At 36.8% G+C, this 23,041-nt stretch overlaps 1 protein-coding gene across 4 annotated transcripts in view; it reads right to left on the bottom strand.

Annotated features, from left to right (window-relative positions):
• LOC141550701 (tubulin polyglutamylase complex subunit 2-like) overlaps positions 1 to 21,324 on the bottom strand; it is a 44,523-nt gene extending 23,199 nt beyond the window's left edge. Inside the window, exons 1-4 of one of the 4 annotated variants that reach the window (XM_074281625.1) lie at positions 21,007 to 21,143; positions 15,288 to 15,408; positions 10,442 to 10,521; positions 5,800 to 5,887 (exon numbers count right to left, since the gene is read on the bottom strand). In XM_074281625.1, the coding sequence (XP_074137726.1) occupies positions 5,800 to 5,887; positions 10,442 to 10,462 (109 nt within the window). In that variant the 5' untranslated portion in view covers positions 10,463 to 10,521; positions 15,288 to 15,408; positions 21,007 to 21,143. Of the gene's footprint in view, positions 1 to 5,799; positions 5,888 to 10,441; positions 10,522 to 15,287; positions 15,409 to 21,006 lie in introns of all 4 variants that reach the window. The other 3 variants (XM_074281626.1, XM_074281622.1, XM_074281623.1) reach the window with 3 other exon arrangements.
• Between the last annotated feature and the right edge of the window lie 1,717 nt (positions 21,325 to 23,041).

Here is a 23,041-nt window from a genome sequence, read left to right as displayed (position 1 = left end):
TAAAACTGAACTCCTTGTACATAGGAGCACTTTATGTGAAAAAGACCTATGGGCTTTGATATCACTTTAGTGAGCCAAGAGTGTGACAAGGCTACCAAAAAAAGTAACGTCATCTCAGGTTGCATTAACAGAAGTCAAATGCCCAGGACAAAGAAAGCACATCGTTTGTACAGGCTCAAAAGTTAAAATTTTAGTATGAGTATATTCACTTCTGAAACTTGCAAACCCTACAAATCACAGCTTGATCTATTATTTTGTTAATTTTCAAAAATTTGGAAAGTGACAAAGAAAATTTTAATAATGCAAATTAAACTTAAAAGTGTATGTACATATATGTCTCCTTCCTTACCCTCTCCAGTTGGAAACCTTGTTGTTAAACATTTATCAGCACACTTCTGACTCTACTCTATGCTGGTCAGACTAGATCTTCAGTATCATAGGTATCATATTTTCAAAAGGATGAACTTGATAAACCGAGGTGAATGCAAAGATAAACTGGGATGATGGGGGAAAAGCTGAAAACCAGTGAAAAGGATCATGGATTTATAGTTGAAGGATCTAAATCTTGGGTTAATCAGTTACTATCTCTGTGATTTTGGACAAATCCCCACCTTGGGCTTCTGAGGTCATCTGGATTATTAGGAGTTTGGACAAAATGGCCTCCAAGAACTTTTCCAAGCAGACAGTTCTATTATTCCTTGAGTTATTGTCTCCCAGGTAGCTTATTTTTGGTCCAAAAGTATGATTTTGACATTACTGAAAACTCTTAAGTGTAAAAATTCCCTTCACTGAAGTAGATCAGCAATTCATCTGTAATTTACAAATCATCTGTTGCCAAGGACCCCTTAGAAACAACTTAACCTAGTATATTCTAGGACCTGAATTTTCTTGACTCCCAAGCCAGCCATCTACAAAACAGGAAGCTGTCTTTTATCTGTAGATTGAGAAAAATCATCATGTCTGTAATAGAATGACTTGTTTCACTCAAGTTCATTAGGCTAAGAGTGTATTGCTATTGAGGATATATTATGAGTTGTGAAACAACATGTGAAAATGTTGGTAATGAAAAAGGGGAGTCTGATATGAGATCAGTCATATACTAGGGAAGGCTGGCAACTTGGTTAAATCTTAAAAATGTGACAATATCTTTTTAATTGCATTTCCTGGGAATTTTCTTCCCAGGCAAACAGAATTTTTCAGAGAGGCAAATTTGCTTGAAGGATTTAAAACTGTAACTGTAACATAATTTAATGTTTGTGTATGGGAAATTGCTTCAGACAAAATTATGGTTAATACACTTGTTGGATTCTTTTTGCAAAAGTCTCAGAGTTCAACTTTAATTGTGTCATTTCTATAATTACAGAAGGAGTAGGAAGATACTTTCATTAAATTTAGTTCACTAAAAATCCTATTTCCATGTTTCCCTAGTGTGTGGAAGTGACAGTGAATTCTACAGAGCCACACTAAGCCATTTCTGTGAAGCTGAAAATGTTCTAAGACAGGCTTAGTGATAGACTATTGGTATGCAAAGCCCAGCTTTGCTAAATTTGAAGAGGCCCATCAATTGAAGCTTATTCATTCTTTTGGCCATAGCAATGCATGGCATGGTCTACTGTATCATGGAAGGCTTATGATTGATCTGCATTAATAAAGAGTATTCATGTGGGTGAAATTTCAGATCTTTTAAGAATTTAAGTTACACTGGCTAAAGAATAATGAAGTAGAGAAAGGGACTGAGGGCTACCCAACTAGAATTAAAAAAGGAAGGCCCATTAGACACTAGCTTCCTGAGTCAGGACCCTTTGAAAATAAGATGGTTTGGCTTTGTTTCTTCTTATTTGGAGTAATAAAACTCAAACACTTACAAACACTATTTCTACCTGTAAAGAGTCAAAACAAAATGATTTAGAAGCCTTAGGAAACCAAGAGGAAATTTGGAGGAAGCACAGTCCCATAATAACTGACTATTCATAAGAAATATGGAAATATGTTTAGAAGAACTGTTTGCTGTCTTGGGAAGAGTGAAGGAAGGGAAAGAGGGAGAAAAATTTGGAACATAAGGTTCTGCAAAGGTTAATGTGAAAACTACCTTTGCATGTATTTAGAAAAATAGAATACTATTAAAAATAACTGGATGTCACTGAAAATGAGTCTTAACATCATCCTGAATAATTGGTTTTTTTATTTTAAATTTTCTGCAGGACTACAAGAGGGTGTTATAACAGCTTGGTGTTATAACAGCTTGTCATGCAGAGTCATCTTATGTTTCCAACTTAGAAACCCAAATGGATCTGAGATGTCACGAAGAGGGAAGTTTCCTCCAACAATGCTGATCACAACATTTGTGCCTGTTTGCCCAGTGATACTCCTATTCACATCTTTCTAGAAGTTCACCATAGAGAACTGACTTCACATGCAAGAGGTTTTCTTGATTTTATTTATGTCTTTCCTTTGACACTATGAGGATAGTTGTGATACACCATGAAACCATACAAGATGGCTCACCATCACTGACGCACCTCTCAGTTGGCTCCAGGCATCCAAACTTGGGACTTAACTAAGGGTAAATACTTAACAAATGAACACTTTTTCATCCATCCATTCATCTCTTATCATTTAAATATCTTTTTCTATCATACAATTCTTTACTGACTTCTTTTACTTTCATCCTCCTTAAAGTTCCTCATTGGTTATATGTGATAGACTGCTCATATTCACACAGATCTCTGTGCTATGTTACTTTTTAATTTTTCAGAGCCTGTTGTATTCCATGTTTCACTGTCATATAGCAATACTAGTAAAATGTTAATATCAAAAAGATGGACCTATATTTTCATGTAAAGCTTGAATTCATCAAAGGAACTTTAAAATTTCCTAAAAATAATGTAGCCTAATCTTCTCTTCCTATTCAACTCTAGGCTCAACTTGTCCATCTCAGATAAACATTATCAATGGAAAAGTTCTGTAAGTTTTCCATTCATAAGCCTACTGTAATTTGGACAATCTTCATCCACTAGTTTTTTGATAATGCCTAATTCCTTTGACTGATTAGAGACCTTTTCCAAAAGATTCTGCAATGTCTTTGGCTTTGATGTGATCACTACAAAGTCATCTCCAAGGAGCAGATGGAAGCAAGAGCATCTGGAATACCACACTAACTACATGTAATCCTTTTTCAACTTGAATTATGCTAGATCTTTCCCAGATTTCACAAGAGGCATATCTTAGGTTTACATATAGTTCCTATTTTATGCCTTACTTGATGTTCATCATCTGATATTATAGCTTTCAATAAATCTTCAGTGAATTTGCTGTATAGATGAGAGATATCTTGTCAAATAAGAGTCTAATAAATACTTATTGAGTGACTTTACCAAATCAAATACCTTTTCATACCCAAGCAACCAACAATACAGTGGGATTTTACATTCTTTAAATTTTTCAGTCAATTGTTCACTATTATTTGAAAAAGCCTTCTTTGTTCCCTGCTAAGGCCTTTGTTGAGAATGCTCTTGATTTGCATATAGATGACTTTCATTAAGATTTTGCATAGAAGGGAGAGTAAGCATATGGGTAGGCAGTCATAGTATAGTTTTTTAGTATAGTTTTAGATTCCCTTCCCTTCCCCCTCAGTCTTTGGTATCTTCTCTTTCTTTAGATAACTTGCATATTTGCTACCTCAAAGACTTCATAATAATTTTGTCTTTTGCATAGATCTCTTCTAGAGCACTTGGTACAATTTTGCTGGTTTTTTTTTTTTGGGGGGGGATCTTTCTTTTAAGGACCATTTCTTCTGCTCCTATATCCACATCCAGGACTGTGACATTACAGTCCAATTGTGCAAATTCCATTGTCCTTGATAGAAAAGTTTGTAATCATAATTTTTATAAATTTTATTTATAAATTTTATAAATATTGTCAATTTTCTTTTGTTTATATTCTCAAATGCTATTGGAATGATTGCTTAGTTGGATATCTGTTTGGTTTTTTTCCCCTCTGAGGCTGGGGTTAAGTGACTTGCTCAGGGTGACACAGCTAGGAAGCATTAAGTGTCTGAGATCAAATTTGAACTCTGGTCCTCCTGAATTCAGGGCTGGTGCTCTATCCACTGCGCCACCTAGCTGCCCCTTAGTTGGACATCTTACCAAACTTTTTAAAACTGATTTTTGCCTTTCAATTGTTTTTGTTTTATAAAACAATACTGCTAATAATTGTTCATCATCTTTTTTTGGTAAGATTTTATAAACAAGTTTATATTTTAATTTGGTGTTGCCTTTGGCAGTTATCTTTCTGTTTGGCAAGTAAATCAGATATTTGTGTATTAGGCTACTTTCTGGACTTTCTTGTTCTTTATTGTGCCATTTTTAATCATTATGATTATTTTTTCTTGCTTTTTTTCCCCCATAAACATTTCTGATCTTAATTCTGATAACCAGTCTGTAGACTGATTTTACAAAGACAGCTGATTTAGAGATTAGTAAAAAATGTTGTCCTTTTATAATACAATCCATTTCATTTTTGCAATGTTATTTGCTTCTCAGCATGTCTAGTGCAGACCAATTTGTTTCTCAAAGAAAATGATCTTGATACTTGATTTTGTGTGAGACCTTTAGCTTCTCTCAATCCTTCCTCCTGTACTCTGCTTCACCATGTTTTTCTCCAAACTAATCTTTTCCTCCTCTGTACTGAAGTCACCAAGTATCAAAATATATGTTGATTTAATTTGAAGGGTTTTATCAACTTCTTCAAAGAATTTCTATCTCTCATTATTAGCAAAAGATTTTAGTGTAGAAAATACAATTAGTTAATGGTAAGTTTTTTCCTGCAAATACTTATAATTAGTGTTATAATATGGGATAACCCAATATCCCGTAAAATTATATTTCTTGGGAAATTTACTTTTTCAAATGCTTTCTTTATCACTATAACAGCTATCCTTCCATTTGGATGCAATTTCTTTCTTCTGGTTTCATTTATAATAGGAATGTCAAGACTATAGGATTCAGCTGCTTCAACAATATGTCCCTTCAGCAATAATCTCATATTTGGAGTACTAATAGTCAAATTAAAATAGTATCATTCTTAGTAACTTCTGCCTTCGTCCTCACCACTGACACAGTTACTATAGAAGCAAAAAGGGGCCCACAAGACTGGGTGCCATTTTATATTTTTCTTTGTTTCATAGGCGGCCATGGACAAAAATTCATCACTAAATGACTAGCCTACTGGTGATAATTCCCTTCAAATTTAGGTAGGTTCATCCTCTGAAAACAGATTTGGTCTGTTGCCAGGTCTGCACTATATATTTGTCTAACATGGTAGAACCTATCCAGAGCTTACAGGCCTTTTAAAAAAACCTAAGTCACCTTCAACTTTTGGTGAGGTACTATAGTAAGACTTGGTGGGAAAATTTTGAAATTATGGATTATGATTGAAAAAAAGGGGGCAGCTAGGTGGCACAGTGGATAGAGCATCAACCTTGAATTCAGGAGGACCCAAGTTCAAATCTGGTCTCACACTTAACACTTCCTAGCTGTGTGACCCTGGGCAAGTCACTTAACCCCAGCCTCGGGGGGAGGGGGGAAATCTTTGGACTTTTCTGGGTAGTTCTATCTTGTGATTTACTCTGAATAAGGTCAGAAACCACTAAAATCAATGCTGCAATTTCTGTGCAGGCAGAGGGAGGCTCAAGTTAAACACTGATTAGTTTCAGGGAAAGTACATTTCTGCTATGAGATATTTCAGAGGGGGGGCACAGTGTAGTCAAGGCAAGTGACAATGGACAAAAGGCCAACTTACCATCAAGTTTCACACTCCACACCATGTGGAAACCATTTGTCATCAGGTAAAAATTCTTCAAATCCTCTGGCATTACACAGTCATTTTTCTGTATTCACAAAACAGGAAAGCATAAGGATGGGGTAGGTAAAGGATGAGTCTGTGTCTCAAACCAGAAGATGAGTGAGCAACAGAGATACTTCCTATCTCCTAAACCCAGGCACCAATTGGTCATTGCTCAAATTACTCCAAAGGGTATTTTTGAAGATAAACTCCCAACTATTATGGACTTGTAACTGGATAATTAAATTTGTGACTTCATCTAGACTAAGTTCTGGAAAACTCTTGGGCTGAACACCCAAGGATATTTAGAAAGCATTTTCTTCCCTAAAACATTTCTCCTACTGATTATAATCTCCTACTATGTCCTTCAAATTCTTATTGTGGAAAAATATTTGTGGCAGCTTTTTTCGTAGTGACTAGAAACTGGAAATTGAATGGATGCCCATCAATTGGAGAATGGTTGGGTAAATTGTGGTATATGAATATTATGGAATATTATTGTTCTGTAAGAAATGACCAGTAGGATGAATACCGAGGAGCTTGGAGCGACTTACATGAACTGATGCTGAGTGAAATGAGCAGAACCAGGAGATCATTATACACTTCAACAACAATACATGTATGAGACTGCCTGCCATCTAGGGGAGAGGGTGGAGGGAAGGAAGGGAAAAATTGGAACAGAAGTGATTGTAAGGGACAATGCTGAAAAATTACCCATGCATATGTTTTGTCAATAAAAAGTTATAATAAAAAAATTCTTATTGTGGAGTAAGGCAGTTAGAGCTAAAGTGCCACTTCCTATCTTAGTCTTGATAGAAGATATAATATGTTATGTCAGCAGCAAATCAGATATTGGTATATCTTTCTCAATTTCCTAGGCCTTGTTTTTTTAAATTCTTCCAATTCCTCTATATCATTCCAAATATGCAATTTCTACTCTGTAATTTTCCCATCTCTGGTCAGGGGTAGCTTTTCATCATTTGAACTCCTAATACTTCATACTTTTCTTAAGCATTTTTTGTATTCTAATCTAATTGTAATTCTAATCAGTAGTTAGTAGTGTGTTTTTCTCATTTCCTGTATTAGACTGTAAGTTCCTTGTGGATAGAGATGGCAATATATTCATCTTTGGACCAAAAATAAGCTACCTGGGAGACAATAACTCAAGGAATAATAGATGTTCTTCATATCTCACCCTTCCCCAATTAATCTTAGCACTTCACACAGCATCTCCTCACTTGTGCATAGGAGGCTCTTAATAAATATTTAAGGAATGGATGAATGGTAGATGGATGTGAAATAGTTTATAAAGGAGAGAGCAACAATGACATAGTTGAAAAAATGACTCTTCTCCCATGGAAAACTCCTTCTGCTATATAAACTCAGGCCTTTAGCACCAGCAGAGGGAATTAATCAGCTCTTCTCATGGTTTCATTCATATGGAGGGCATAGAGAAAAAAAAAACCTCAAAAAAGAATTAAATGGAAAAGAAACTAAACAGGACACGATGAAAAAGAAATAGATAAATGATAAAGAACAGGCTCTACATAAGGCCTGACATGTATGGTAAAAACAGATAATGCCAATAATTTCAGTTCCATGTTCATTCCAGGGAACCACACCACTAGAGAAATGATAAGATTTTTTTTTTTTTAAGAAATTTAGAATGCTAATAACGAAAGTGCTTAAACTATTTTAAACATATTAAGTCTGTACTGGAAGTGACTAGAAAGCACAAGGCAGGGAATTAACAGACATTTAACAAAGATAAAGAAATCCATAAATCCATAAAGGAAAGCAGATAAAAAAACATGGGATGCATCTGAAGTTAAGCCACATGTCTTAACCAATTCTTCCAACCAAACATTAAAGGATTTCAATCGCTGGTATGAACAGAGGAAGGAGTTCTTTGTTTGCCTTTCTTTTGAGGGCTACTATGATGGGGAGGACACTAAGAAATAAAAGTACCAGAATATAGATGAGCTCAAGATTAAACACCTCTTGCTGAATCTTCTAGATATGAGATAATGGTTGCTTCTTAAGTGCAAGTTTGTCAAAGGTCTGTCAGTCAACACTGAACCTGGACATTCCAATTCTAAAATTGAACTGAGACTGGCTTGATTCAGTTCTGGCTGATGGTAATAATCCAGGACCAAAGAAAGATAGTGAGAGACAGAAGCAGAATTAAGATATTTCTGGGATTGCATCAATCAAAGATCTTGTCTACTTGAAAATGGGCACAGGAGATGCTTCAAGCAACGGCTCCTCTGCTTTGCTTTATTAGTGGCTACTAAAAAAAGCATCTTTATATTGATGAAGATTGTTCTACTTTGTAAGTCAAGATAGGGAATAGCTCACATTTTATAATTCCTTAAAGTTTTAAATAAAATACTTACATGCAAATGTTATCTCACTGATTTACTCCTCACAATAGCCTGGAAAGGTGAATAGTGAAGGGGAGTATTTTAGAGATATATTTGCTTAGGTTACTTTTAATTAAATCAGGAAGATATGAGTCAAATCCAGCCTCAGACACTTATTAGCTATGTGACTGGGCAAATCATCAAACTTCTTTGAGCTTCAGTTGTCTCATCTTCAAAATGGAGATAATAATAATTCTTCCAATTCCAATTCTTTTTTTTTTTCCCCCAAGACAATTGAGGTTAAGTTATTTGCCCAGGGTCATGCAGCTATTAACTGTTAAGTGTCTGAGGAACAAGTTGAACTCAGGTTCTCTTGATTCCAGGGATGGTGTTCTATTCACCATACCATTTAGCTGCTCAGAATGATAATAATTCCTAATTCACAGGGTTATTGAATAGCACTCTGTAACACTGAAGGTATTCTGAGGCCCCAAGTAGACATTTCCACTGGCACCTTAAACTTCTTGGCTTTCTTGTTATCCTTCCCCTTAAACCAGCTCCTTTCTGTTTCTATTAATTTTCTAATACTGTCAGAGGCACCACTGGGCACCTTGTTTGAAACTCTGACATCACTTCTCCTTTTTCCTATTCAGTCATTAACCAAGCTACCATTTTTTTTTACACAGCCTCCTCTCTGTTCTTAATGCCCTACAATGGCCCTGGCCTATCACAGTAGCACCAAAGCTGCTGGTAATCTACTCTTTCAGATTTCTTACTTCTTTACAAACTCTGCTCCAGCCAAAGTGGACCATCTTCTAGGCCCCATTCTAGTCTCTATTCTTTTGTTTTGCACCATCCTTTTTATCTAAAATGTCCTTCCTCACCTTTTCACATAATGAATTAATATTTATTCTTTAAAGCCCAATTCTAGTTCCATTTTTCCTATGGTGTCTTTTTGCTAAGGATGTCACACCTCTCACACACATTTGCTTTGTTTGACTATATATGTGGTTTTATGAGGGTTTTTTCTTTCTTTCTTTCCTTATTATCTTTTCTTTTTCTTCCATTGAGGGGAGAGGGGGAAAAACAAAATGCTTATTAATTGAAAAAAAAAATTTAGATCAGTACATTTCTAATGTACTAATAGTGTATTACTAATTATTTTTGGTTGTGTTTTGTCACTTGCTCTAATATAAGTGCACAAGGGCAGTGATTGCTTCTTATTTATCTATTCAATAGAATGTAAACTTTTAGGGGCAAAAATTATTTTGTCCTTGTAGTCTCAGCCCCTACCTCTTCACTTCTCCCCCAACACCATGTCTTATAAATATAGATACTTGTTAATATTTTCTGCATTAGCTAAACTTCATACCTCTGCTAGAATGTAATGCAAAATTATTTAACAAGTATTTAGAGGTAAAATAACAGCTTATTTGGGCAGATCACGAAGAGTAGTGAGTCTAAGAGTTAGAACTTCAGAGTTCTAATCTAGTAGTTCTGGACCTTATTGTGTGTGATCTTTAACAAGTCATAAACAATTTAATTTTTCTGAGCTTCACTTTATAGCAAAATGAAGGGATTGACTGAACAATCTTTAAGGTCTCAGTTCTAATATTCTATGTTTCTATTGATATTTTGTATGGGTAGTTTGGCAAACAAGCATTCCTTAGGGGTAATAACTCCTTGATGGTGCTGGATGGTAGGAATGAGAGGGGGGAGGGAAATTAAAGAAAAATGATAGGAAGTAATGACTTGCCAGCTCAGATAAGGCATTCCTTCCCTTCCTACTCTTCTGTTTTCATGGGCCTGCCGGCATTTGTAAGAATATATTCTGTTTCTCCCAGTCACTGAAGATAAGATTCAACCCCTTTACAAGGCTAGTCTCAAACCAGTACTCCCCACAATATCCTCTCTGGGCCATAAAGGATCATGAGTGATCTAAATTTTTTTTTTTTCATCTCTACAATCTTTATCATAAATCCTGGATACTATACACAAGACTAATACAGCAATTCTCAAACTAGACCTGGATAGATCAGAAGGGAATTTCAAAGATAAGATACTTCCCTAGAAAACTCTGAAGTTTGAAAATTCCTATTACAGGGTGAGACTTAAGTCCCCTGTGAATTAATGGGGAGGGACAAGGGTGTATTCTGGATGACTGATTGCCTTTTTCTTGCTGAAGTTATTCTTTCTTTGGGACAGGGAGGTAATAATCTTGAAGATCAGATACCTACTAGTTCCCATGAAGCAATCATATGGCGCTCAGCAGGCTCCTTTTCAATGATCTTCACTTTTGTCACTCCTGGAGATGTTTCTGGAAAAGAAAGAGGGAATTTTGTTACAGTAATAAATAGTTGTCTCTGGGATTATATGGCTACTTATTGCTCAGGGACATTTCCAAATTAGAGATTACTCCTAAAAAAATAAATCTAATAAGTAATTCATTGATCCTTCCAAAAGAAGTGTGATGTAAGGGAAAGTACCCAGTTTTGGAGTTAAGAATCCAGGGATTTTTTTTCTCATTTGTAAAATGAGAGGATTAGGCTTATCAGTTCCCTATCTTGGATATTAAGTTTTATCAGATATATTTGATTAAACATTTTCCCCAGTTGATAGCTCTATTTATCCTAGCTGCATAGATTTTGTTTCTGCAAAAGATCTTACATTTTCCTTATGTATTCCCATTACATTTTCCAGCTTGGTAAAAAAAGGTCCTTTATCCCAGTGTCTTCTAGGTTTTTACATGATCTTTTATATTTAAGTTGCTATCTACCTAGAACATAGTTGTTATTGTTTCAGCCATGTCTGACTTTTTGTGACTACATTTAGGGTTTTCTTGGCAAAGATAATAGCATGGTTTGCCATTTTCTTCTCCAGCTCATTTATAGGGCTTGTCCAGTGAGTTGACACACAGCTAGTAAATGTCTGAGGCTGTTTTTGAGCCTGATCAGGAAGATAAATCTTCCTGAGACTAGGTCCAGTACTTTATTCTACTGTGTCACCTAGCTGGCCTCAGAAATATAGTCTGAGATTTGTTTTATATCCTCTTCATTTCTGCTTCCCCCCCTTTTCATTATTTTCCTGAAGATTCAAAACTTTCTGGTTTTCCCAAGTGAATCTTCTTGTTATTTAGTCTATACCCTGATTTAGGTAACAGACTCAAATAGATTTGTGATTTCTTCAGTGTAGGTGTTCCCTCTAATAATGCAGATGGCACCCCATCTATGTGTACTTATTTTGTCTGACTCTTTTCAATGTATTTTCATTAAGATGACACAGGGGCCACCCACTGAGCTGGGAGTGAAGGCTCATTTTTATATTTGTGAAGCCAAATCATTAATAAAAAATATCTCAACATTATTTAAATTTTTTCTAAAAAAAAGGTTTTATAGTTGAATTTTATGTCTTGAATATAAATAGGTTAATTAATTCCCAGTTATATTGATATATAATATATCAGTTATATTGAGTGAAATTTCTCTTTCTAGCATTTTTTTTTTTTTTTCTGACAACACGGAAATTTTCCCAGACTGCTCTACAGAAGTCATAGTATTCTGTAAATTTCAGTCCTTGCAATTAAATTATAAGGATAAAAGATTAGGGAGATGTTAAAGGCCATCTAATCATATGATCATAGATTTATTATTGGAAGGGACAGATGAGACCATCTAGTTATAAATATTGCATTTTGCAGATGAGGAACTGAGGCACAGTGAGGCTAAGTATGAGTGTCTAAAGTACACAGTGGCCTAAAGTACAGGTAATAAGTAGATGGGAATCAAATCCAGTCCTCTTTTTCTTGCCTCCATTAGTGTGGCAAAAGTCATTGGTCATGCACTAGCCTGCTGGGCTCAGTACTCAGTGACATTAACATGTCAGATGTACCACATTTTCTAGAAAAAGAAGTGAGAGCTATGTAGCTACTTAGTGGCTGGGACCACTGCCCAGTGTGCTACTGAATATTTTGCTACTTAAAAAAAAAATACTGCCTCCCAAGATTTCAGGAAAGAAAGTAATTTGCTTAACATATCTTCTATTTTTACTTTTCTTCCTAAATTTTATTTATATATTTTGTTTTGGACAATAGGCACATCTCAATAATTGCTTTGCTTCATAGATTGCCAGGGAAGAAACATCAAGTGGTAGCAATCTATTTTTAATGCGCATCTCTATATTTAACCATGCTGGTTCTCAAAAAGTCAACATGCTTTGTTGCCAGGACCATATTTGAAGTCTTGCCAGCAGGATATAACTTAGCAGAGTTCTTCTCTGCTGCCATAACATTTGAATACTGTGTCAGGGTCACCCCTGGACACTTTGGGGCATAAGAGTTGTACTTTGAGGAGTTTCTTCACGCCACTAGAATCTACATATATCATTCTGATTGAGGCAGCTAGATGGTGTGGTAGTTGTAGTACCAGGCCTCAGGAAGACTCATTAGTGAGTTCAAATTTGGTCTCAGACATTTATTAGCTAGTGATCATGGGAAGTCATTTAATCTCCATTTACCTTGCTGTTCATTCTTCACTTTGAAAAGGACCATTGCACATGACTTGGACATGACTTGCACGTGAATTGGACTTAAGTGAGGCAGAGTTGTACAAACGTTGTAAAGATCACTGTCTCTTCCAGAATCACTAAAGTCCAATAGCAAGACAAAAGTCAGGACAACTGGTGATAGCCTGGGATGCAGTGGATGACCTTAGCATCTTCAATGAGTGACTAAACCCAAAGTGCTCCACCTGTTTCAGCTGCTTTCATACCACAAATTGTTCTCATCTGCCCATGTCACCAGGGGAAGTCTTTACATGCTTGGGGTAGACATCCCCCCTTGTTGGTCACTCTAAACTTAGTTTAACTCTTCTGCCAAAACTATTTTACCAAGGTGTGGTCACTGTACATGGTATAGCTTTTTGAAGTCAGAGATGAGAGTTGGATGAAAGGTGAACGCCAAAGGGGAATGAGCAGTCCTAAAAAGGCCTCTGTGAGCTACCACACCACTAGATGCTAGTTCTTCCTGAATACCCTAAACACTTGTCAGTATTTGCCTTAATCCACTGGAGAAGGAAACAGCAAACCCCTCCAGTATTTTTGCCAAGAGAATACCATAGTGGAATCAGGAAGAATTGGACACAATTGAACCACAAAATGTTCCTATTTGCATCAATGTAACTATGGTGTCTATTTTCCTGATTCTGCTTACTTGCTTGCTTCAGTTTTTATGTTTTTTAGCTTGTCTGAATTTTTCATGTTCTTAGAGAGCAATGATATTCTTCTACACTCTTGTGCTACAATTTGTTTAACTACTCTCTAGTCAAAGACTCCAGTTCTTGGCTATCACAAAAAGTGCTACTATTGATACATATGTATCAATGTGTAGTAATCAATGTGGAACCTTTCTGTTTTTGACCTCCCTGGGGTATATTTCTAGTACCGAGATCTTGGAATCAAAGATATACTCTAGTTACTTTCTTAGCATAATGCCAAATTGTTTTCCAGAGTCCACCAATTTACAGCTCCAACAACATGCGTTGGAGCAATCATCTTTCCACAATCCCTCCAACACTGATAGATTCCTTCTTCAATCACATTTACTAATTTGCTGGGGGTAAGTGAAGTCCAGACTTTTAAAAGAATTTATATTTCTCTTAATAATGTTTTGGTTTGATTTTTCATTTAGTTGTTAATTCATAATTCTTTTGAAATTTATTTGTTCATATCCTTTGAATAGTCTTTGACTTTGCTGAAAAGCAAACATTTTTCTCTTTTTTGTATCAAAATTATTTGTTTTATCTTTTGTTATCTGCTCAGCCCCTAGTTTGATTAAGAATTATTTTCCTAGACATACTTGGAAAAGATACCTAAATTTGTTCTCTTATAATTTTCTTTTATTACAGAACCTTTTACATTTAGGTTGCATATCGATTTTGAATTTATTGAGGAACATATTGTCTACTTATATCTTTTTTTTTGTATCTTTTACATAAATGTATGTATATGTACATATAGATGTTCTAGATGTACATACATATATGTGTGTTTTCTCCACATTCAAATATAAGCTCCATGAGAGATTTTTTTTTTTTAATTCTTTGTAACTAGTACTTAAGACAGTGGTTGGAATATAGTAAGTACTTAGCAAATAAAATCTGTCAATTGATCTCCATGAAGAATATCTTTCACCATGATTGTGAAAGATAGTGCATGTCAATTTGTACTTGTGTTGTATTAATAAATAATTATTAACAAAAAGGTTGCATGTTCTAACTTTAATAGTATGGTAAAAATACTTGTTCATACTATGCCCAAAGGGCTATAAAACTGTACATATCATTTGATCCAGGAATACCACTGTAAGATCTGTGTCCCAAAGAGATCTTTTTTAAAAAAGGAAAAGGACCTACAACTATAAAAATATTTATGGCAGCTCTTTTTGTGGTGGCAAAGAATTGGAAATTGAGGAGGATGTCCATCAATCGGGAATGGCAGAATAAGTTGTGGTATATAACTGTAATGGAATACTACTGTACTATAAGAAATGACAAGCAGGATAATTTTAGAAAAATCTGGAAAGAATGACATGAACTGATGCAAAGTGAAATGAGGAGAATAAAGAGAACATTGTATATAGTAACAGCAATACTGTATGATGATCAACTGTGAAAATAACAGCTATTCTTAGCAATACAATGATCCAAGGTTGTGATGAAAAATGCTATCCACCTCTAGAAAAGAATTAATGGAATCTGAATGCAGGTTGATATATACTTTTTAAAACTTTATTTTTCTTGTTTTTTTTTAATAGTCTATTTTCTTTTGTAACATGGCTAACATGGAAATATTTTGCATGACTATACATGTATAATCTACAAAAGATGCCTTTTTAAAGAGGGGAGACAAAAGGGAAGGGGAGAATTTGGAACTCAAAATCTTAAGAAAATTAATATTAAGAACTCTTATTACATGTAATTGGGAAACAAAATATAAATTTTTTAAAAAAAGATCATCCAAAAAAACCCAAATCAAAACAAAACAGTCTATTATATTTGACCCCTATTTCTGTTGTCTCACAGTGCTGACCTTATATACACTGTTGTGGTCATTGTGCCTGTTGTTCTTTTGGATCTCCTCTCTTCATTCTGCATCACTCTACACAAATCTTTCTGCTTTCCTCTGAATTCTTCTTATTTGTCATTTTTTACTGCAAAGTAATATTCTATTACATTCATAGTTTATTCAGTCATTTTCCACTTAGTTTCTTTCATATTTCACCCCATTGTAAAGGTTGGAAAAGTGAATGTGTCAGCTTAGAAGCTAGAAGTGTCAGAAGCAGGATTTGAACTTATATCTCTGCTCACACTCCAAGCCCAGGCCTCTTTCTATTGCACCATGTTTTGTTTTTGTTTTTTTTCATTTCAGCCACGGATTTTCTTTTCTTTTTTTATTTTGAGACTGTGTCTTTCTCCCTATCTTACTTAGACAGGAAGTATAGTGGCCATTCACAGGCTCTATCTTCTTACTAATAACAAGGATGTTGTAATCTGCTTCTTTTTCAAATTGGACTAATTGGTTCCCTTTTGAGTGGCTTTTGGCACTTTTCTCCATACTGGACTTAGTATAGATACTCAATAAGTTCTGGACTTTTGGCAGCTCAAATCACCCTCAGCCTAAACTTTCCACCAGCCTCAGCCTTCCCAGTGTCAAACAGCACAGGCACATGTCACCATTCCCAGAACCATAAATGTTCCTAAATATGAGCTTCTACCTTCTAAGAACAGGAATTTAGAAACAGTATTGTTCCAAAAGTTTGTCTGTTTTACAAATGAATATACTTGAAATCAAAATAAAGAATCGTTCCTATATCCTAGAAGGCAGGAAAGATTCAGGAAATCATCCATTCCTACCCTCTATCTTTACTACCTCAAAGAAGGAATCATGATGTATATAATTTGTTATTGGGAGAGTGTTAAATGAAGTTATTAATTTCCCTTTAAATTTTCTTCTGGTTTACTCTCCTCATGACCTTAACTGCTGTCATATTGGTCTCCTGGCTCTTGCTCACATGATACCTCATGATCTATGTCTGTTATTTGTCTCCCATATCTGTAATGTTCTCCTTCCATTCCTTTGCTTCTCAGAATGCCTAAGACTCAGTTCAAATGCTCACTTCTATATAAAACATTCCCTGATATCACTAGCTCCTGGTGACCTCCTTCCCAAGTTACCGTTGTATATGTTTTCTATATGCTCAGATATATCCGTGCTATTCCGCTCCCCCCCCCCCTTAAATATTAGTTTCTCAAGGAACTAGTTTTTTCACTTTTCTTTGTATCCTCAGTGCTTAAAGCTTTGCCTAGTCTTTATTAGGTGATTTATAAATACTTTGGGATTGCTTAATAGTACTTCAGAAATTTAACACTCAAATAATTCCCCCCACCAGGTGGTGAATTTGGATTCACAGAACCTGACACTTCCCATATGCGTTGCTTTGGGCAGATACCTGGCTGTTTTTTGGAGATGTGATCCCACCTACTGAGTTTCCAAAATGTGTAGATTTTTCAATTCTTTTTTTTTTTTTTTTTTTCCTGAAGCAACTGGGGTTAAGTGACTTGCCCAGGATCACACAGCTAGGAAGTGTTAAGTGTCTGAGACCACATTTGAACTCAAGTCCTCCTGAATTCAAGGCTGGTGCTCTATCTACTGCGCCACCTAGCTGCCCCCGATTTTTAAAATTCTTAATAGAATCAAACTCCAGTGTCTAATCTTCTACTGGTCAGCTATCACTCAACCCAATCTAGTGTCCCTAAACTAGGGTAATCCAGGTGAAACTTTATTTAAATATCCAATCACCCAGCTGATTGGATACCAAGGACTAAAAAGTAGCAATATCTTGCCAAGTATTGTCACCTCCTGCCCCTTACCAACAAGACTGGTATATTCCAGAGAGCCTGCCCCTCAATTAGGGGAAGTGAATCCCCTCAACTCTGGGACTTATCCTGGGACACAGCTGCCCCTCTGTGGACTAAAGTGTATTAAAACCTCACCTGAGCCACTCTATGCCTAGAAGACCCCAAGATGATTGTTGCCTCATCTAGTCATCCCAAAAGGACACGAGCTAAGCTTGGCAACCAACGCTGGCATCTTATCTTGTCAAATGCCTTGAAGATGATTATTATTTTTCTTGTTATCAAGTCGACATCATCATTACACCTAGAAAACATGGCCCTATATTATCCGATGGCTCTCCACAGAATTCCCTGTTATTTTGGGTTAAAGACTAGACCAAAGCTGTTTCCTGGCCACTACTTCCTACCCTCATAAATACCTAAGCCAGCTTAATCCTCTCCAGGCTCCCATTTAATTCTACCCAGGCTGATTACATATTATTTCTAATCTCAAACTTTATACTACAGTCAAACTGGCCTCCACCTTGTGTTCCATACATGATATCCCACCTCCCACCACCAACCTGGAAAGGTTATTCCCATACCTGGAGTGTTCTCCCTCTTCACCTCCACCTAATGAACTCCTAGATCACTTCTAGGCTCAGTTTAGTGTCGCTTCCTTCAAAAGACTCTTTTTTCATTCTTTGGGGTTAGTCCCACTATCCATCAATGTGTGTTGTTTTTGGTGTATATATCCTTTAGTTAATTATTTGTGAACACTTCCCTAGTGTGGGATTTTTGTATGTGTCACTACCCCTTCAGCAGTTTGAGGAAGCCTATGGACCTTTTTCACAGTTTTTTTTTTTTTTTTTTTTTAAAGGAACAAAATATATAGGATTAAAAGAAAACCAATTATAAAAATATTTTTCAAATATAATTTTCAAAATATATTTTTTAAAGTTCATAAGCCTTACATTAGGAGAGTTAAACAGGGACTAGTTTGCTTGCATTTGTAAATCCAAGCTTAGTACACTTAGGCACTTAGCAAATGTTTTTCTCAGTGAAAACAGTAAACCTGGTTGATTGATGTGACTTCCCTAAAGCCCCAGTGTAGAATAGGAGGTAAAGAAGGACTACAAGTCATGTGCTCAGATAATTAATAACATTTTCTTATTTTATAGGCTATTATGAGCTTGAAGCAATTAGGACCATATTGTATAGTTGGGAGTTATTGTATGAGTTTATAGCACTGCTATAAGATTACAGAAGAACTTCATGTTGAGTTGCCTGTTTTAGATAATGATCAACAACATTTTGGCCAGGTAGCAGGGAGCAATTTCAAACAGTGGGACAATGGCATGCTTAGCCACTAGCATCATTCTGATTATTCCTACACTTTGTAAGAAAATGAAAAGCAATGATCTCTAACTGTTTGCAAAGGCCTATACTAAGTATTAGGAAAAGGGGGATGGGGAGGAAAGGAATAAAAAATAGAAGATATATCTGGCAACTTGGAGGCTCTTCTAGGGTAGATGGCTGTGGACTGAGGACACCTAGCTTTTATTGCATTAAATGATTCAATCTAATAAATATGGAAGCATGACTTATATTGAATAAAGTATCTTTTGCAATTTGGTTCTACCTAATAAACATATTTAAGTGCTTATTACATATAAGGCACTGTGCTACAGGTGGCTGGGCATGCATGTATTACTATATTTCAAATATAAGTAAATGTTATTGTAATTACATCATTTAATGAATTGAAAGCTTATTAATATTAATTTCTTAAACCTTACTGAATTAATATCATCAAGCATTTTCTCAATCAGTGATTGAGATCAGTTCACCCATTAGCATAGAAGGTGCATAAAGCTGAAAGACAGCACAATCTAGTCAACAAAATCAGTAATTAGGGAAAACCTGGATTGAATCCTCACGAAGACACTCAAGCTGTGTGACCCTGGATAAGTCACTTCACACCCCCTTGGACTGTTTCTTCATCTGTAAAACCAAGATAATATCTGTAGCACTTATCTCATTAGATTATTGTGAGGATCAAAATGGAATGGGCCACAGAAAAATCAGTCATTAAGAAAAACCTCATAATCTACAAGGTCAGAAGTTTTAAAGACATTCTTAGAACATTTAGAGCATAACAATAATTAAGTGTTATATAACATATAGAAGAGGCAGTATTGCTTAAGTGGATAGAGTGCCAGTTTCTTAATCAGGAAGACATTATGTTCAAGCTCAGGTTCTCATCTCTAACAACTACTGGCTGTGTGCCTGGTTAATTAACTGCTTCTCAGTGCCTCAGGAAACTAACTCAATAAGACTGTAAGTGGTAGAGAAGCTGCAGATATGATTGATAAGAGGGAGTTCCAGGGAGCTCCCTACAACCTGTAAAATGATAGTCTGGTCCAAAAATACATAGTCTGTATATATATATGTGTATGTGCACAGCACATACATGTATATGTATATATACATAATCATATATTTATGTATATATACAGCCATAGGCATACCTTATGTGGAATGTCTCCAGTCTTTGTGCAGTTTAAAGCTTTAATAATTTAAACTGCATGAAGACTTTTGATGTCTTGATGCAAATGTATATATATAATACAAGCATATTATCTATATCTATTTGTACCATGCCTATGACTTCATAGACTGTAGAAAGCTCCTCCAAGGAGGAGTTCCCATAGCTTAAAACTGCAAAAAGACTTTTGGGACACTATGAATAAATGTAATTGTCTATATATGTTAATGTATATGTTATATGCCAACACAGACACATACAACAATATATGCCAACAATATAGCCACACAAACAAGCAGTTAGATGTTGAAGCAGATAGAACACTGGGCCTGCTTTCAGGAATACTGAGTTCACATAATAGTTGTGTGACTTTGGGTAACACTTAAAAAACAACAAAAACCCCACTACAGGCCTTATTTTTCTCATCTGCAAAATGGAGATAATAAAAACACTTTAACTCCCAGGGTGTGGTGAGGATTAAATTAGATAATAATTGTGAAGTACCTGGCATACAATAAGTACTACATAAACGTCAACTATTATTAATAATAATAATTGTAAAGTGCTTAACACTGTCTGGCTCATAGTAAGCACTATAAAAATGTTAACTATTACTATATTGCTCATTGCAAGTTGCATAAAATGCTTAGAATGCTGCCATATTCTAAGTGCTACATGTTAGCTATTATTAGTCATTGTAAAACACTTAACAGTATCTGACACATAGAAAGCGCTCCATAAATGTTAGTCATTATTAGTAACTGTAAAGCGATTAGCAGTGTCTGACACCTAAGTGTTACATGAATGTCAGTTGCTACTATTAATTGTAAGAGATGAGTACAGTGCCCGGCACACCGCAAGCACTATGTAAATGTTAGTTACTAGTATTAGTAGCAATAGTAACATCAGTATCCCTGCCCCGAGAACTTTGCCTCTGCCCCCATCCCCCGCGTTGGTCACGCAGAGAATGGCCCTGGAACAGAGGGCGCAGGAAAGGAAGGACTTGGGATTCGTGCTCATTCTCGGAGTTCCCCTTTCACAGCTCTTAAACACAGGGCCGAGCGCGAGAGCTCCGGGTTCTCTTTCCCTCAGTCCCGGGACAAAGCCTCGGCTGGCTATCTCCCACGGCCGAGAAGGCCGCCTAAAACAAGGCTGGATTTTCCTTTAAGAGCCTGGAACCCCAATATTGCAGCAGCCGGAGATGGGAACCCTAAGGTCCAGGCCTTCTCGGTCACATGCAGGCACAGACACTACCACGTGACTGCTAAGTGCATCTTCCCCAAAGCTTCCGAACCTCCCTCCATCAAACCCATCTCCCCGCACCCCTCGCCCCGCCCGCCCCTCCTCCCTCCTGCTCCCTTCATACCCAAGATACGGGTGATCCCGAGGGTCAGTTTCTCTAGGTGCGGTTTGGTGTTGCCCAAAGAGGGCAGCACCTTCTCCTCCATGGCTCGTACCCACCCCCCACCCACCCCTGGCTCCGCGTCCCACCAGGGAGTTGTGGGGGGGAAGGTGCAGGAGGAACCTCCCCAAACGCCCCGAGCCCAGCCTACAAACCTCGGTGCCCGGTGGTCTGTCGGGAGTCGTAGTTCTTGCAGACTTGCTGACGCTGATTGGAAGAGAGGACTGGAAGTGAGGCGGCCGGTGGCGCATGGGAATTCGAGTTTCCAGTACCCTCCCGCATATGTAAGAGTAACAACAATTCCCAGAAGCCCCTTCTCCCGGGCTCTCAGACCAACCAACCAGGGGATACGGGACTGGGGGGGGGACAACACTTGTGGCCTCGGAGCCAATGAGAGGTGAGCCTGGCGATGGGCGCGTCTCGAGGCTTAGGAAATGGAAATTTGGGGGAGCCTTGAGACGATCTAGTTCCTAGAGCAGGGGTGTCAGCTAGCTCCCGGGCCAGGTAGAGGGCACGAAGGCCTCCTGCTCCGGGCAGAGACGTGGGTGTGCGGCGGCTGCGAAGAGGGTATACTGGGCTGCAAGCCACGGCTCTGCCTTGCAAGAACGGGGTTCTCGCTTGCGTCCTTCACACAAGGACTTCCTCCGAAACAAAAATTCCCGAGACGTTAGCAACCTTAGACTATTGCTGTGTAACTTTAAAAAATAATTGAAAAATTTTCAATTAAAATTTCAACATTTTCAATATACTTAGGTGCGATTTTCTTTTTAATATTTTGATTTTTAAAAAACATTGAGAATCCTTGAATTTGTTGTGTTGGTTTTTTTAACTTGTCCATTCGTTTCAGCCGCGTCCGACACTTTGTGACCCCATTTGGGGTTTTCTTGGCAAAGATAATTATTTGTCGTGGCTTTCTCCACCTCAGGGTCATACAACCATGGTCTAAGGTCGAATTAGAGCTGGTTTTCCTGACTAGGCTGGGCCTTAAACCACTGCACCACCTAGCGGTCCATTTAAAACTACTTCAATATAATTTGTTTCCTTTGTAATTCTTCGTGCTTTATAAAAACATTTGGGAGTGCTTGAACTTTTTGTTTGAAGGTATTTTTAAAGTACTTCAGTATAACTGGTTTCCTTTATAACTCCTTGAACTTTTAAACAAAATTTCAATATCTGATTTTTCCTGCATAGCATGTTAAATATAGAAATGTTTAGAACAACTGTACACTTTTAACCTATATTGGACTACTTACTCACTGTCTAGGAGAGGGGGAAGATGAGAGAGGAAGAAAAATTTGAAACACAAGGTTTTGCAAGGATGGATTTGAAAATATATTTTGAAAAACAAAAAGCTAACAAAATATTTAATAGCTTTGTTTCCTTTTATACTCCTACGCATTTTATATATTAAAAAACATTCTGGAACTCGTTGAATGTTTTAAAAAACATTTTGATAACTTTCAATATAATTTGTTTCCTTTATAATCCTATTGTATTTTATACACTTAAAAACATTTTTCTGAGAAGGGTTGTAGGCTTCACCAAAATAGCCCATGATGACAAAAACATTGAGAATTCCTGCTCAGTTTCTCCTTTAAAATCCTTCATATTCTGGCTCCTTTCCAGACATTTCATATGGCTGGCCTACTAGCTACTTCCTAGAACTTGGTATTCTAGGCCTGGCATAGGCTGCTCCCTATTTTGTGAACTTGCTTTTCCTGCTCCAGCCTCTAGCTTTCTCCATTGCTTTGAACTCAGATGCCAACTCTTTCAAGTCTTGAATCCTCCCCATATCACTCAGGCAAGTGTAAGCAAAGGGTCATTTACTGACCCAATACCAATCCTGATTACTAAGGAAGGTTTAATCTGTTCTCTTTTCTTACCTAGACCTATTTACCCTTCTTAGACAACTCTGGTGATCCTCCTCTCCCAGGAAACTCACCACATTGTTGCTAAGATTAGTGAGGATATTTGATTAGCTTTAACTCTCTTGCTGCTT

This window comes from Sminthopsis crassicaudata, chromosome 1, assembly GCF_048593235.1.
Source record: "Sminthopsis crassicaudata isolate SCR6 chromosome 1, ASM4859323v1, whole genome shotgun sequence".
NCBI lineage: Eukaryota > Metazoa > Chordata > Mammalia > Dasyuromorphia > Dasyuridae > Sminthopsis > Sminthopsis crassicaudata.
The sequence above is the reverse complement of the archived record's forward strand: the minus strand, read 5'-3'. Positions and strand labels throughout refer to the sequence as shown.